The following is a 17,459-nucleotide window of genomic DNA, read 5'->3' as shown; positions in this document are numbered from 1 at the left end:
ATAGTTAACTGATGACTACATCGCGATAACTTTAGGAATAATATATAAATGTTCGTTTATATTGGAAGAATACAAGTTTGAAAGGTTTTATTTTTTGTTGATTAAAATGGAATATTGTAATGCTTCACGTAGCTGATTAAAATTTGACAAGCAGTTTTAATTTACCATAACATAACGGTATGATAGCGTGGGTTTTCATATTCAGAAGATTTTTGCAAAGTCTAATAAGTGGCTTAAACATTTGGTTTTGAGTGTTTTTTTTTTGACAGAACCACTTCAGCTACGAATGGAAATCTGACATCACCTATAATACCATTCTTATTCTGAAGTAAGAGATGACGTCACTTTGTCAAAAATTCGGGTCAACGCAAGTGTCATCTTATACGTCAATGCGTTGACAGTAGTTTTCGTTGACGAATACATCACTTGACACGATTTTAACGTCACTTTTATGTAAGTGTCAGGTCGTTGATACTCGAATTTGGAACTAACCCTAAAACATCGGTGCTTTCATAGCTTTAAGAAATAGCTTAAAAAACCTTTCAACCAACTTTGAAAATAAACGACAAAAGATAGAGGGAGTGTAGAGTTTTTTAAGAGTAAAAATTTCCGCTTAAATTACATTTGAAATAAAATACCCAAGTCCAAATATCTTCTTTACTTAAAATTCGATCATAAGATATTCGATATGACATTTTAAAACTTTCATCTCATCAGTTTTCACAAATTATGACCGTAACAAATCAAGTCTACACTAAAATAATACTACCTAACCAACCTACTTTTGTATTACTTCTTCTATTACATTTTTTTTTGTATTCTGATATTTGCATTACTTTTTCAAACAATATAATACCAATGACGAAACAATGTGACAATGACGGACGATATCTGCCCTAGAAGTGCAACAACCTTATCCCGCGCACTATTTATCTTGTGAAACCTTTTGATTTTGTTTTTTCTTCTCTCCCACTAAAGTTTTTGTTTTCACCTTATAATCTCACACTTTGTTTTTATTTGCACAAAATATGTCTATAGTTAAGACATTATATAGCTAGTTGCAACAATTGCTGCATCAAGAAGAACGGTTTCAAATAATCCAAGAGTATTATTTTTGTTGTTGTTGTTTTTTTTTTATCTCAAGGCGGCATGGAATAAAATCTTTTTGTACTTTGGTTCATAAAATATGTGTGCATCACTTTTCACACAATTCACGATGAAAGAGAGGCCTTCGCTTCCGCAATAAAGGAAATAGACCAGTTGGTGGTATTATTTTTTTCTTCTTCTTTTTTAAATAGAATTCAGTAGGAATTTGTTAATGACTTTACTTTGAGTCTTATAACAAATTGACCATTTGCGATTTCCTTAAGAACTTGTATTTATAGTAGTTTTTGACAAGTTTATCAAGTTTTTTTTCTTTTTAATAAGAGATTATTAGAAAGTAATTTTATTTTTGTACTGTAAAATTATGATCCCACATTTACCATTAAAATATTTTTAAAGAGATTTTCCACAGAAGTAGTAGAAAACCTAAAAAGATTCTTTATAAAAAGTACACGAACAGATCATCGTATTTTTATTTAGTAAAATGAGCTAGCCGTCAAACAAATGTCAAATGTCAATGTTCAAAAAAAATAACTTAACGTTAACAAAATTATGTTCCGCAACACTTAATATGTTTGCATGCCGTTTGCATTAATTGGCCAGTACAAGAGTTAGCACTGCACAAAAGCTACATTTAATATTGTGTAAATCTTCGATAAGATATGTGTATGCCCTTAACTTAGTTAGTAACCTATGTTTACAAGCCTTACCGAAGTTATTGAAATTTGAAGGGAACAAAATAAGATTTCATATCAATTACTTTGGAATATTTTTGTTTTAGAATAAAAAATAGCATTCTTTTATGCTTTGTAACACTTTTTTTTAAAGTCTAATCTTTCTGAAGTCTGTATCATTTAACTACTTTAAGCTCCGAAGTCTTGCGTAAGTTGAATACGGCTTCTTGTAACCAACTTGTATAAAGTTGCTATGTATAACTTAATACAAGCTTTATACAAGTTTTGACTTTCATAAAATGTCTAGGATGACATTTGCGTGTTTCTTTTTTGTTTAAGGTTTAAGTTTGGGACACCCTTTAAAGAAATGAGCCAAATGTGAAGTGTCAAGTTTAGTGAACGTGTTCAGTTGAAGACAGCCATAATTTTATTAAAGGACATGTTCAGTGAATGTATAGTTGAGTTATGCAATAAATTTCTATAGGTTTTCTACATCACTGACTCATTGATTCAATAGAGCTGTTGTTGTTTTGGATTTCTTGGATATACACTCCGCTTCAACTGAATAAGCACACAAATTTTCAAAGGTATTTTGTCCATTTTTTCCTAAGATTGAGCTTTCATGTAACATTTGATGATGTTTACAGTTAGCTTGCGATGTAGAGAAACCAAATCAGAAAGAATAATTCTCAAAGTACCGCTATTTTTTTTCGTGTTCTCTTACAAAGCGTCCCATATGGAAAAATGCAGTTTTTTTTTGCGTCAACTGAATAGACACACGGTCTTTCAAGGTCAATATCTTCGTTGTTTATGAGAGTTTTGAGGTGTTTATCATACCAAATCAAAGGTTGAAATGTTCTCAGTGAGATTTTGTCATTTAATTAAAATTAAAAAAAAAGTAGTAGATTAAAAGCTTTGAATACTGTCGACAGAGCTAAAATTAATTTGTTAACGGAACAAGTACTGACCGGGTCTGCTATAGCTACCAAAATTGATCGGAGTTTTAGTGTGTTGCCTATTCGTACCTCAAAAATAAAAGTTCGTACAGGAAAAATATGAATTAAGGTAAAAAACGGCAAAAATAGCAGTTAATCGACGAGAAATTTTGAGATCTGCCTCCAATTCATTTGACTCTGGGGCAAAAATCAAACAAAAAGCTGGTGTTTCTGCAAGTGTTTCAACACTCCGCAGAGAAATTAACAGCACGGATCATTTTAACCCATTAAAAGTCCAAAAGAAACGAACTTTAAACAAGCAACAAAAAGGTATTCGTTTAGAATTTTCTAGACTCCATATGAGCTGGAAAAATGAGTGACGCAAAGTGGTTTTTTTCATTTGAAAAAGGTCAATTTTGATGGATTGATAATTGAAGTCATGGGGGCCATCAAAATTGACCTTTTTTAAATGAAAAAAACCACTTTGCGTCACTCATTTTTCCAGCTCATATGGAGTCTAGAAAATTCTAAACGAATACCTTTTTGTTGCTTGTTTAAAGTTGGTTTCTTTTGGACTTTTAATGGGTTAAAATGATCCGTGCTGTTAATTTCTCTGCGGAGTGTTGAAACACTTGCAGAAACACCAGCTTTTTGTTTGATTTTTGCCCCAGAGTCAAATGAATTGGAGGCAGATCTCAAAATTTCTCGTCGATTAACTGCTATTTTTGCCGTTTTTTACCTTAATTCATATTTTTCCTGTACGAACTTTTATTTTTGAGGTACGAATAGGCAACACACTAAAACTCCGATCAATTTTGGTAGCTATAGCAGACCCGGTCAGTACTTGTTCCGTTAACAAATTAATTTTAGCTCTGTCGATAGTATTCAAAGCTTTTAATCTACTACTTTTTTTTTAATTTTAATTAAATGACAAAATCTCACTGAGAACATTTCAACCTTTGATTTGGTATGATAAACACCTCAAAACTCTCATAAACAACGAAGATATTGACCTTGAAAGACCGTGTGTCTATTCAGTTGACGCAAAAAAAAACTGCATTTTTCCATATGGGACGCTTTGTAAGAGAACACGAAAAAAAATAGCGGTACTTTGAGAATTATTCTTTCTGATTTGGTTTCTCTACATCGCAAGCTAACTGTAAACATCATCAAATGTTACATGAAAGCTCAATCTTAGGAAAAAATGGACAAAATACCTTTGAAAATTTGTGTGCTTATTCAGTTGAAGCGGAGTGTATAAATTACAGTTCCAACAGTTTTTGAAAGGGTGAAATGGCGCCCTACAAACAACTGGTCATTGACATTTTAAGTTAATCTGCTTCTAGCTATTATGTCATTAATTCAGTTCATCTCATATATCTATCTATCTTATTCAGTTCAACGTTAAACACAAATTAACCCACAAAAGTTGAAGCTATTTTATTTTCGTAAAAATAGGTGCAAATTATGTCAACAAAAATGATAATTTTCCCTTGAAAGCTTAATTTTTCATTTTAATTTTTTTGTTCAATAAGTTCGTTTATAAATAAAAACTGATTAATTGTCATTTCGCAATAAGGTGACAGCTACTCAAATAACTGCAATCACAATCAGCCGGTTTGTCTTATCACAGAACAATTTTAATAAAATATAAACAGATCTATCTTTAGAGGTGCTTGTCAAAAGATAAGATAAAAGTTAACTTCGGAACACCCTCCTTAACTCTCTGTTAAAAGTCAATTGTATATCTCCCGCACTTATTTGTATATGTTTACTTTTTTTTGTTGTTGGAAAGAGGGGGTTCTATACCCAACGCAACTTTGTCTTCGTTTTATATTCGAGTCGTTAGGTAGGTATCCCAAGCTTGAGCCAGTTGTCAACGTCTTGGTCGTTAGTCAGTTGTCGACGGCGAAAGAGATCGCGCAAAAATAATAATGAATGACAACCAAACGACGACGCGCTAATACGATACAAAATTCCTGTTTATATTATTAATTTTAAAGATACACGTATTCACGTTATCTATAGCTTTGTCGTGGCCGAATGCGGCATTTAGAAAAATCTTAAACAAAATAAAAAAATAATTCCTAATGTCATCGTAGTGTGCAATGACAATATGTCAGAAGTGATAAATAAATCAACTAATGAATTGATCTATGATCAATACACAAATGAGGAGAATAATAATAATAATAATCATAAAAATAGTTTAAGAAAATCCTCCACCGACGATTATGATGAAATCGGTGAAGAATTCGATTTTAGTGATAGTGAATTAAATGATGACAGTTGTAATGTCAGTGTCAATAATTGTATTAAGTCTGATAACAAAATGAGTGTAAATGACGTTTGTGACGTCACTGTAAATAATGGTGTTACCATAGTAGACATTGGTATGTCTAAACCAACAGATCTAAATCTTGACCAATCGAAAACAGTTGAAATGGATGCATTCTGTCCAATTACACCGAGTAAAATTTTCGATTGTGAGGAGAATAATAAATTTGACAACGGCACTGGTGAGAACACTCCGAATGGGCATCGCAGTGGCGAATTGGAAGACGACGATGATGATAATGAAGCAGAAGAAGATGACGAATTGATTGTACAATTTCTAGGACAAGCTAATCAAATTGTACGTAATTTGCATAACAAATTTTTTTTGGTGGAAGCAAATAAGATTGAGGTTTCTTTGTTCCTCATTTTGTTGATAATTTAATTGCTGTTATTTAGTTCTCTCCATATAGTTGTCTTATGTCATCATCAGAATGTTGAAATCTTGAGAGGGACGAGGTATCTAATTGAAATTAAAATTTGTCTAAAGAAGGGTACACGTAGTTGTGGGTTCTGGTTTTTTTTTTTTGTAAGCAAAACAAAATAACAAAAATAAACGCAACCATGGCAACGCGATAGATAAATGGCGGTTCTTGTTTGTTTTCTTTTGACAATATACAGTAGGATATTTTAACACAAAATGTAGCATACCTAGATTTTTTATGATAAATAGAAGCGTTTGAATTTTAAAATCCAATTTGATTACATTTAAGGTTTGTTTGTTTTAAATTTTTGATAGTAGGAACGCCTGGTAAATGCCAATCAATATTTGACGTTTCTTTTGACAGCTTAAGTCTTATGGCGTTTTTAATTGGCAATCCGGAATTGTTTTTCGATTCGGAATCCCAATTGAACAGTTTTTTTTATTCCAAAGAACCTGAAGTTTGATGTAAATGTAGTGGTTGAGTTTGAAATGTGTCACATATATGTGTATTCGCGCCAAATTTCATTTGTTTTTGTTTTTTGGTCTTTTAAAACCAGAAGAGAAATTCTCTTTTTTTCAGAGTATTGCCCAATTGAACGCATTCAGATTGCTTTTTTTTGCTTCCAGATTGCCAATTAAAAACGCCATTAATCAGCTATTTTAGATATTAGTGTGAATGTGTTGGAAAAATTAATGTCATTGAAATCCTAACAAGATGTCAATTTAAAGCTCCGTTCACATTATGTTGAATTGTGATGAACAATAAGCTTGATCAACAAAGTGGAGTAGATGTAGACGCAACTCAACTTTTGTTGGCCCGAACGGTAACCGATTGAAATCGGTAAAGATAAAAGAATCTTGCGAATGTTTCAGCTGATAGTGAAATTGCAGTAAAATTCAAAAATGACATTTCACCGACATTCAACTTCAAGTCAGTAGTAGACAAGTAGCATGCTGGTCAGCAATTAAAAAAAAAAAAACAGTGCTGGCCAACTTAATGCGTACGCAGCTTAAATATTTGAACACAAAAATGCTCAAATTAATCCTTATCATAGACCTTTCTTTTTTTTTTAAAGTAAATTTTCATACCCCAACACCGCAAAAGAAGTATAACTTCAAAAACTTCAAAAAATGCTATCTGTTGTTTTTTCTCTGCTGACGTTTTATGTGTTCAGCTTTGTACACAGATTGCTCAGCAAATTTTTGTTTATGGCTGACTATCAATGTACCGAAGAAAAACAAATTAGCAGCGATGAGTGTTCTTAGCTGTTTAAAAACAAATAGCCTATTTTTAAAGTTAAAGTTCAGTTCACACTCAACTGGTTTTTATATGATTTGAAATTAACGCTACTGTCAAATTATTGTGAGCACAAAAACTTGCTGTCTAAAAATTGCTACATAAAAAAGTGCTACGTTAAAAAGCAATCTTTTATACAGACGGTGAGACGGATATCAAAATTATAATTCGCTGGCTGATAACTACACTACTGGAAAAAATTAAGGGATCAAAAAAAAATTCCAAATTTTTGGGCAAATTCCAATAGGCCGTAACTTCGAAAGAAATGGTCGTACAAGAAATCGATAAAGAAGGAAATTGTAGCTCCAAGTGTCTAGTTTTTGGATTAGAACTTTAAAAATTTTTAACCTCCGCGGTTTTTGAGTAATCGTAGAAAAACCAGCTACAAAAAAATTTTCAAAATTTTTTTATTTTTTTTTTTGGTCTACGGGCGTGGGTTTTTGTGGACATATTGATCTGTAAAATGCACACTTAACATTAGCGGTTTCCTCAATATTTTCGATCTAGCGCTCGATTTTCCAAAAAACCACCAAAAGAACTTTTTTTGTTGCATTTTCAAATTCATGTGAAAATAAGAAAAAAATTTTTTTTTGGAAAAGCAATGGCTAGCCGTTAAGGAGAATTCATTCAAGTTCTTGAAACCCACCTTTAACTTTCTGTGCGATCATTGGTTGCTGAGATATCGATAATCAAACACAAAGGATTTTTTTCCATTTGAAGACCGATATCTCGGCGAGAAGTGGACGTATCGAGGTGTTCAAAAAACCAAATTAAAGCTAAATGAACAAAGTATCCGATCCTTATAGTGGTTAAGCTAAACAAATTTTTTCCACGCCCGTAGACCAAAAAAAAAAACTAAAAAAATTTTGAAAATTTTTTTGTTGCTGGTTTTTCTACGATTACTCAAAAACCGCGGAGGTTAAAAATTTTTAAAGTTCTAATCCAAAAACTAGACACTTGGAGCTACAATTTTCTTCTTTATCGATTTCTTGTACGACCATTTCTTTCGAAGTTACGGCCTGTTGAAATTTGCCCAAAAATTTGGAATTTTTTTTTGATCCCTTAATTTTTTCCAGTAGTGTATAATGTTCGATGTTTTATGGAAACCCCTGCAGACATAGAACATTATACTTCTCAGCCGGCGAATTGTGAAAAAAATACCCCACTGTAAATTCTGTTGTCTTGTAAAATTCCATGATAATAATTTTTCTTAGTGAAGAAGTGCTAATTGTGGTGGCATTTCCGTTGTTATGGAATGACTTTTAGCACTCTGATGATGTCGGTTTTGCTAAAAGACATTTTTTTTTAAATTTCAAAGAACCAAATAAGAGTGTTAGTGTAGGCACTCATAAATAGCTTTTGCATCATTATTGAATCACCTTTGTTGGTTTAACTAGTTAGATGCAATTAATCATTAAAGTTCTGACATAACTTCTTGAAGCTGAGAAGTTTATGTTGAAACCAATTATTTGTCTAAGAATATAAATATAAGAGGTTTTTATGATAACTAGATTCTGTTTTTTTTTTTTTAAGTTTGTTTTTCATTTTGACCTTAATGTTTGAGAAGATTTATTGCCTTTCGTCTTTTATTGATTAATTTGCCGCAAGTCTTAAGTTTTAAAAGCCATTTAAGGCAGGGCATATTTTCGTATAAGGACAAAAGTCATATAGGTAGATATGATCGATCCAAGGTCATAGAAAAAAAATGTTCACGGATTATAAAAAACCGAATGGAAAAACAAACAGAATTTATTTAACACTGGGAAATAAAGAATAAAATAAAAAAAATAGTCCAAATGTCTGAGTGCGAAGTGACGTAGCAAAAAAAAAAACATTAATGTTTCAAAATGGCTGGTCATATGCAAACTTTACTCGTTCAACTTCAAAATGATTTTTATATTTAACTGAACAGACACTGAAAATAAGTTAAAAATTTTTGACAACTCTGATTGGTTATAGCTATCGTAAACAGCTAGTAGTCATCTAAGTTTGTATGACAGCTGATCAATCAGAGGAAGCCATCTTAGTTTGACTGACGAAAAACCAATCAAATGCTTTAAAAATTCTGAACTTTTGTGTTGTGAACTCGAGGAAAAAAAAAATAATTTTTTGAATTATTTGATTTGTACTTTTGGCATTATAGTCAGTTCCATGGACTGTAGAATTCTCGGCTTAAACCCAGATAAAAACATCTTCTTTCTTTCAAGAAGAACTATAAACTTTAGGATTTTCTTTAAGCTGGTATGATTATGCGTTCAACGTAAATGACAAACGAAAAAAATGAAATCAAAATCTTTGCCAAAAGTGAACATATAACCAAAAATTGCTGTTTAAGGGTTGGCCGGCAAGATGACACTCGCGCTAGCTGATATGGGTATTGACATTGACGGTGCATTGACATAAGTTTTTTTTTTCGTGACGTTAGAAAGTCAATGCGTTGACAAATTTCGTTGGCCCTCTAAGTATAACAAGACTTAGGACTCGGAAAAATAATTTGATTTTGCTCATTTGTGCCACAGCGGTTAAATTTATTGCTTTTACAAGACATCATTCTTGTTCACGCAATTGGAGTTATACTTCTCTCACACATAAATTCACTTTAATCAAACAATATTCGTTACGTTTGAACATGCGTTTTAAAATTTAGTAGTTTTAAAAATAATAAAGCCCATGTAGCAGCTCGGTTAATATTAATATAGGTAAATGAAAAGTCGTTTTCCTTCACTCTACTGAGATTACCCTTTTTATACTTTTATTTGCACTTTTCAAGGGTTTGTGGTTCCTTCACGCCACAAATTTTTACTCCGTAGATTTTTAGTACTACGGAGTACTCCGGATTCATGGATTATTAGAGTCGCCATTTTACAAAATAGAGTAATAAGTTTTTGAATTTTGATTTGGCAAAGTCAAAAGCAACAACAATTTCCAAAACAAATTATTTAACAACAACAATTTCAATAGGGCAGCTGTCAAAAGCCATATTTTATTTCTTTCATCTGACAGTTCTCGATACAGACTATCTTCGCGTGATCTTCTTCTTTTCTTATACCATGCTCTGGATTTATTTAGTTTAGAGGGCCCCGTTGGCTTTAACTATTATTGTCATGATATGCAAAAGAAGGGCCATGCATTGGATCATAAAAATAACAGTTTAAGCCAACGGGGGCCTCTAAACTAATTTTTTTCTTATTGGAGAAAACTTGCTTTATTTCATGTCATAAGATCGACAGAAACTTAGGCGTTGCACTTTACGGGAGGTGTTTGCCGATGGTTTTGTCTTTAGCTTTAATGGCTTCAAGTGTTTAGCCGTCGAAATCAGTCGTTTTAATATTGAAGCACTTGCTTCTAACCACTTTTTCCTTTATTTTGGCGGAAGAGTCATGCGAATTTGACGCGAGTCGTAGAATCGCTCTTCTGTCAGCTGCAGTAACAGCACTTACTGTTCACCTTTTCATATTTTATTCATAATTGGACTCATTGCGCAAAAAAATTGAAAAGAAATTTCCGGGTTTGTTGCATTTTTTAAAAACTTTTTTGGCGAATAAACGGAGGATACTCATGATTTTCGCTTTTTCTTCCTCTACCAATTATTTCGTGGGACCCACGAACTGAAATCAGCTTTAAATAACTAAAAGACATGGGAGAACATTTCTGCATTTCTACATTCTTTGATTTGCACACGAAAACTAAAAAAAACGCGGGTGTGCTATTCAAGTGAGCCAGAATAGGAGCACTTTTTTCAGAGTTGTTCCGCAAAAATTGTAAAATTTAACTAACGGGTCATTGAAAATGAATGATTTCGCTCACAGAGAGAGTGCATAAGGAGACATACCAAATAGTAAAATATTGATCATTTTGGTATTAAGAGACAGGAATTATGTGCACTTATAACTAAAAAAAAAGGTGTGCTATTCAAGTGAGCGGCACTGTAGAACAATTTACAATTCCTAACCAAGTACACACTTTCCTTAAATAAAAAGTGGACTTAGAACAAAATATGATGGGACTTAGAACAATCAAGAATACTCGGGTCTCATTTTCAGAAGAATACTTTTACCTGTGCTTATTTATCTATGTCCTATTAAATTATATTATCTGCTGAAAAGAAATTTTTCAGACAAAAACCATTATCAAATTCGGAAAGAGCATCAATTTTCAATTTTAAATTCATTTTTATTTTTCATCATCTTAAAACTATCTTAAAGCTCGGAAAGAGCATATGTTAGATGTTAAATCTCAAATCAAAAACTTTTAGTCATGTTGAGGGCACTGAACCGAAGAATAAAAACATGTCCCATTGAGTTCCAAGCTCGACTTACAGTCCCTTTATAACCACCCACACATCTTGTTGTCTTAACCTAGGTGGTTATTAGATAATTGCTGTTTAACAAACCGGAAAATGGTTATAAGGTCGGACGCCATCAATTTAATGTCTTATGCTCACTTACAACCTTAAAGCTACCGACCGACAACATAACCAAGAATTAAAAAACAACGAACATAAAGATAAAGACAGTGATGTGCGTATTGAATTACAGACATGGAACAATATCGCACACACGATAATATCAGCAGCAGCAGCAGCAATAGCAGCTGCTGACCTAGCTATAAGCATACAGACCGCCTTGACTTGAAATTGAAATGTATGACTCGGCTTTGTTTAAACTTCTATTTCTACACACCAGCACCAGTTCCACCACATGTTTTGTTTTGTTTTTATTATTTTTCTTATTTCTCATTTGTTTGTTTGGGGGTTTTAAGTAGAAAGTATCTTTTTTTTATGCGTTTGTATATATTTTTTTTTGTCGTATTTCTCAATTTTTGCCATCAAAATTTAATTGTTTCGCTGTAATTGGTTGTGTCGTTTTTAATTAACATTCGACATTTCAAGTTCAAGTTGAGCAACTTTTCGTTCAACGTAAGAACGACCACAAAAAAAATATTAAAAAAAAAAACTGTCAATTAAATTCAACATGATGTTGATGTGGCCATAATTGTTCCATCATCATCATCATCATCATACAATATCATCGTCATTATTATCATTGGCTTATAGATTTTAATGAATATACATAAATACAACCCAACCATTTCTATACAATTATTATGATCATATCGTCGTAAATGTTCAAGGAATATAATAAATAAATTGATTCGAACCATAATCCAAAAAAGTGGAACGTATTTGGTCAGAACTTGTTTTGGAATCAAGTAAAACAAGTGAAAGATGGTAGTTATAGTATCTTGAAGAGTCTTCTCTTTTTTCTGGGAAAACAAATAATAAGAGTCAGATAGAAAAAAATTAATGTCAACAGACTTTGCAACTTTGTTTTCTATTATAGATCGATTGATAGGAGTTTATTTTTCTTTTCTTTTATTGTCGTCGATTTGTTTGAGTGTACCTTCTATTTTCTAGCTTTACAACAGAATAAAGTTTATTGGTTTTGGTATTTAATGCATTTCCTTTTTTAAAAACAACAGTTGTTGTAAGTTAAGTCATATGAGACTTATTTATAGGCCAATGAGCTAATCCTATACTTGATGTTGTTTATCAATTTTATAGATTCATGGTGGATTTGATATAAAAGTTTATTAATTTCTAGTCAATTTGTGTTTACAAGGTGTTGTGTTGAACAAGGTATATTAATTTCTAGTCATTTTGTGTTTACTATGACGATGAAGAAGCTAACTCCTCCAAAAAGCACCTTTTAACCCTTTGCTTCCTAGTGGTTTCAGCATGAAACCAACTATTTATTATTTTTTATTTTTTCTTGCAATACACTGGTCTGCAAAATTAAACTTTTTTTTTCTCCTTCAAATATTTTTTTGATATTATGAAAGATTAGACTTTCCTGAATCTAAATCTGGTTTCAGAAAAATTCTATCAGGTACCATTTTTGTAAAAATGATTTTTGAAAAATGTGGGTAGTTTCTAAAAAATCAACCTTTTAGATTTATTTGAACTCGTGCAAAATTAAAACTATTTGTAGCATTGAGCTCAAATTTGGAGGACTTATTCCTCGTAATATGGCCTATCGATTGACACTAAATATGTCCTTTTACATTAATGTTTTGTCATATTTTAAAATACTGATTTATTAAAATTAGCAGAAATATCGAAATCTCTTACTTTTTAGTAAATCCTACAGGAACAAAAACACCTTAATTAAGGAAAATGTAAAATATCAACGCTCATTATATTTAAAAAGTCAAATATGTAAAGAAAACCATAATAAAATACATTAAACAAAATTTTTACGTGTTTTGTAATTTTATATACTATTGATCTATTTAGAAATATCTTATTTGTAATAAACCATTCGATAAACTGCCTTGTAAAGCTTCAGATTTGTTTCTACTAGAAACAAAAGTATACTTTTCTTATTGTTTTTTATGTGCTGAGTTAGAATCCGAAGTCAAAAAAATTCTATCACGTGAGGATTTTAAGATATTCGCATTAAAGTATCACAAAATCAAGTTTTTTCTTAGAAAATCTCAATAAAAACTACTATATCTCACAAACCAGAGCTGACCGAAATTTTTTGAGTTCGGATTCAAAATCAGCACACTAAAGTCCATTAGAAAAGTATATTTTTGTTCTAGGGAGAAAGATATATTAATTTTTAGAGATCATTTTTTTTATGATAAGATATGCCAAATCTACTAAACTTACTTAAATTAAGATATCTCGGAGAAGAAAAGAGATATTGAGAAGATTGAAACTGAATTTGAAAGAAAAAAATAAGTTCTTTTATAAACCGTAACAATTTTAATTGAAAAATATTAAATTATGCCAAAATATTTCTTCGAAAACAGCAAAAAAATGGGTTTTTGAGATTTTCTAACAAGAATATCTAAAAAACGTGACGTGCTAGACCAATTCTGAATTCGGATTCGGAATCAGCATACAAAAATCCTTTAGAAAAGTATAGTTTTATTTAAAGGAGGATTTCCTGGCAGACCAGTGTAATCAAAGTTTTAAAATTAACGTATGAGCTATTACATCATGAGTATTCTGACCAACAAAAAATTTAATATCTTTACAAAAGTTAATATTAAGTTAAAAATTGCAGTATTATAAAAGAAAAATATTTTTTTTTCTCATTTTTTTTTCTAAATTTCCAGTGGAGAAGAAAAGTTACAGAAAAAATTTGAATTATGGATCAATATTGTCGTTTTGTGACTATTAACCATCGACTATTAACCCTAGGCGTTTCCACCCCAGATTTTTTGATGCAATATGTTGGCCTTTGTATTACAAACATTTTTCTCCCTTCTTGTTGTATGTTTTTTCATTTATGATTTTTAATTTTGGCATAAACCTTTTTACGTAAAAAATAAGCTCATTTTCTTAGTATTTTTTTGTGCTTAAATAATATATTTTTGTTTCGAGTCAGCTTCTGGCAAAATTTCCCTTCCCACTTTAATACACCACTAATTTTCCAGATTAAGTTTTCCTTAATTCACACAGATATATTTCTAAGTAAAACTTTTCACCAAATATTTTATATTCCTTTTTTAATTTTGTTTAATAATCTGACTAGTGGCCTATGAAGCCAGTGGACTGGGTTCATATCCCATCCTCGACGGCATGACAACATTTTTTTCAGGATTACTGCCTCTTTGCTAGGAATTGACAAATCCTCAAAGAGTATCATTTTCATGAATAAGTTCATCCCCAACCCTTGCAATAAGAACAAGAACATATAAGTTGCATGTTGCGAATTCCACCTAAGTATTCCTCACCTCAATCTCCGTTCGCTGAATTTTTCTCCCAAACAATTCTCAATTTTAGCTTACAGATTTCATTATTGTATATTCTCCTCCAACGATTCATGCAAAACCGAATATTTAAGCAAGGTCAAAGTTTTCCGGAATTTTTAATCATCTACAAAAGCAGCTTTATGTGATTTGAGTCTTGAGATCATTGTTTTCACATCTTGTGGGTTGAGTGGGCAGATATTTTCGCTGTCATGGTCAAAAAAGAACAGATTGTTCTGCCCTAAAGCTGAATTCTGAGGATCTTCGTCGTTCAGCAATTTGGAAAAATGGTCTCCAACTGTATTCCCGTTTTCATCACCGCATGCTTCTATTTTAACATTCCCTTCTTAGTCTTTTTAATTGTATCTCCTACATAATTAAAGATTAATTATTTTTTCCTGAACAAAGTTAACAAAGTTAAGACCAGCAAAAAGCAATAAAGCCATCAGTGAATGAAATTCATAGAAACCCTTTCAAGCTGAGGACTTAAAAAGAATCTTCTGTTAGAGCAATTCATTGAAGGCCCTTAACTGTTAAACCGGCACCTTTATTAAACAGCTCGTCACAAAAACCACTATTATCTTTGGTGCTGGTTGACATTGAAGGCCTATGCATGCAATTTATTAATGTATAAAACAGTATAAAACAGTATTAAATACCACAAGTTCTACTGGCAAGTGTACTTCAGGGTACAAGAAAGAGTATCATTTAGGTCTTGAGTAAGGATTCTGACACAAACCTTGTTACAATACGCCAGGACGGCATTATCTCGAAGGTTTTTAGAAAAAAGGTCACAATCGTGCTCAATCAGTCTAATCATTCTACTACTTAATTCCTCATTTTATGAATTTCAAACATGTCGGATATTTTCGGATATTTGAAAACGCGTACTTCCAATGTGGTCATAATTTAATTTGATAAAGTTCTGACTATGGTTTTTATGAGAAAACCATTATATAAGTTTCGATCAATTGAAGTCGGTGTTTTTTTTGATAAAAATGATTATGTAAACTATACAAACTATCTTAAAATCTTAATCCCATTTACACTGGGTATCATCCAAAGTAGGTTTTGCCATTCGGGAAGTTGCAACAATAGCTCCTAATTTTTTTTTTTTAATAGATAATTCTCCTGTGGTGCTCTTTAATCAAAGCATTTCACATCTTATCTCTGATTGTAACAGTACCTAGTTAAACTAGTATTGTCAGACACATTCGTAGGTGGATGAGTGTTCTCAGTTTAAACTATTTATTTTTATATATAGCCCTGCAATGCTTTTATCAATGTTTTATAATTTTTCTTCTTTTCTTGCATTTCAGGCTGAAGCAAGACTGGCAGCTAGACGCCAGGCACGTGCTGAAGCACGAGAAATTCGCATGCGCGAATTGGAACGCCAGCAAAAGGAACTGGAACAAAATGCTGATCGAGTTTTCGATATGCAAACAGCAGCCGGCATTGATCCGCTGGCCAGATCGCGTCTCAATGCATCCAGTGTCACCGGTGTGGTTAATTCAGTACGTGCCAGTTCCATGTCCTCCCGCAGAAGTAGTGAAGATTCCTTGGAAGAGGAAGGACGCAGTTTACGTGATATTAGGCATGAACTCAAGGTAAATACCAAAATATATTTCCTTTTTAACTTGGTTATAACTCATGGTTTTCTATTTTTTTTTTTCAGGATGTCGAGGAACGTTTTCGAAAAGCAATGATAGCCAATGCACAATTAGATAACGAACGAGCCTCACAATCTTATCAAATTCAATTGCTCAAGGATAAACTGGAAGAAATGGAAGAATCCTTTTCACAGTTACAGCGTGAATTTAAAGAGAAAACACGTGAATGCAATGCATTCAAGCGTAACCTTGACAAATTAACAGAAGAACTGAAGCTTGTCCATGGCCAGCTGACTGAACGTGATGCTTTAATTGCTGAGCAGGGTTTGGTCATTGTAGCTGTCGAAAATGAGGATGGCTCTGATGCCAAACGTGCTCTAGTCACTTTAGAAAATGCACAATTGTTAGGATCCGTTCAAGGTTCTTTAGGTAAAGTTACATAAACCTCATTTATTTTTTGTTACTTTGGAATGAATATAATTTTATGCTTTTCAATAAAAAACAGATGTTCGACTTAAAAAATTCAGCGAAGAAAAAATTCAACTTCAAGCTGAAGTGCAAAATTTACAGGACCAATTAGAAAATGTCAAGACACAGGGACGAGGAAGGGGTAATTCAATGAATGGTACCCTTGGTTCCGATGAGGATTATGAAGCTCAAAGTATACCATTTTATCATCATTTTTATAAATGAAACTCTAAACATTTTTCTTTAGGAGAAGCAAATAAAATCATCTCTGATTACAAATATAAATTGCAAAAAGCCGAACAAGAAATTGCTAGTCTACAAGCCAGCTTAGCTAGATCAGAAACACAAGTTATACGATATAAAAGTACAGCGGAAGCAGCTGAAAAAGCCGAAGCTGAGTTGAAAATCGAAAGGAGAAAACTCCAACGAGAAGTGAGTTGATTTAATTTTTCTTCTTCTTAAGAATTTCTACTAAACATTAAGTAGTATTTTTTTTTTAATAATTTATCTTTAATGCAAAACGCTTTCTTTTATTTTTTTTCTTTATTTAATAAATTAATTTTCCAGGAATTGGTGATCCATTTCTGGGATGAGTGCCATTGCCAATGAGTGCTGCGCCTCCCCCAGGTGTTGGTATTCAAATAAATGCTTTTTAGTTTGAGTTTTCGGTTTTTTTATTTTCTGTTTGTTTGAAAAATTTATTTTTGAATGTTGACTTATTCTCTTTCTAATTATCAGCAGTGGCCACATCTATTAACATATAATTTACCCTGAGCCAAGTTTATAAAGAAATTCTTGTAGTTTTTCTTGAAATTCCGTTTTTGTTCCTCTGTTTTTAATTTCTAATAAATT

General features: G+C 32.0%; 2 protein-coding genes across 7 annotated transcripts in view; one reads left to right on the top strand and one right to left on the bottom strand.

Annotated features, from left to right (window-relative positions):
* Nucleotides 1-17,459, bottom strand: part of LOC129908198 (dolichyl-diphosphooligosaccharide--protein glycosyltransferase 48 kDa subunit) — a 383,207-nt gene that overhangs the window by 39,836 nt on the left and 325,912 nt on the right. The gene's annotated exons all lie outside the window — the stretch shown is intronic.
* Nucleotides 1-17,459, top strand: part of LOC129908196 (leucine-rich repeat flightless-interacting protein 2) — a 58,017-nt gene that overhangs the window by 34,949 nt on the left and 5,609 nt on the right. For 2 of the 5 annotated variants that reach the window (XM_055984549.1, XM_055984550.1), the window contains 4 exons: nt 15,849-16,136; nt 16,205-16,568; nt 16,645-16,800; nt 16,855-17,039. In XM_055984549.1, the coding sequence (XP_055840524.1) occupies nt 15,849-16,136; nt 16,205-16,568; nt 16,645-16,800; nt 16,855-17,039 (993 nt within the window). Of the gene's footprint in view, nt 1-3,991; nt 5,349-15,848; nt 16,137-16,204; nt 16,569-16,644; nt 16,801-16,854; nt 17,040-17,174; nt 17,237-17,459 lie in introns of those variants that run through there. The other 3 variants (XM_055984548.1, XM_055984547.1, XM_055984546.1) reach the window with 3 other exon arrangements.

Source organism: Episyrphus balteatus, chromosome 2 (genome assembly GCF_945859705.1).
Source record: "Episyrphus balteatus chromosome 2, idEpiBalt1.1, whole genome shotgun sequence".
NCBI lineage: Eukaryota > Metazoa > Arthropoda > Insecta > Diptera > Syrphidae > Episyrphus > Episyrphus balteatus.
The sequence above is the reverse complement of the archived record's forward strand: the minus strand, read 5'-3'. Positions and strand labels throughout refer to the sequence as shown.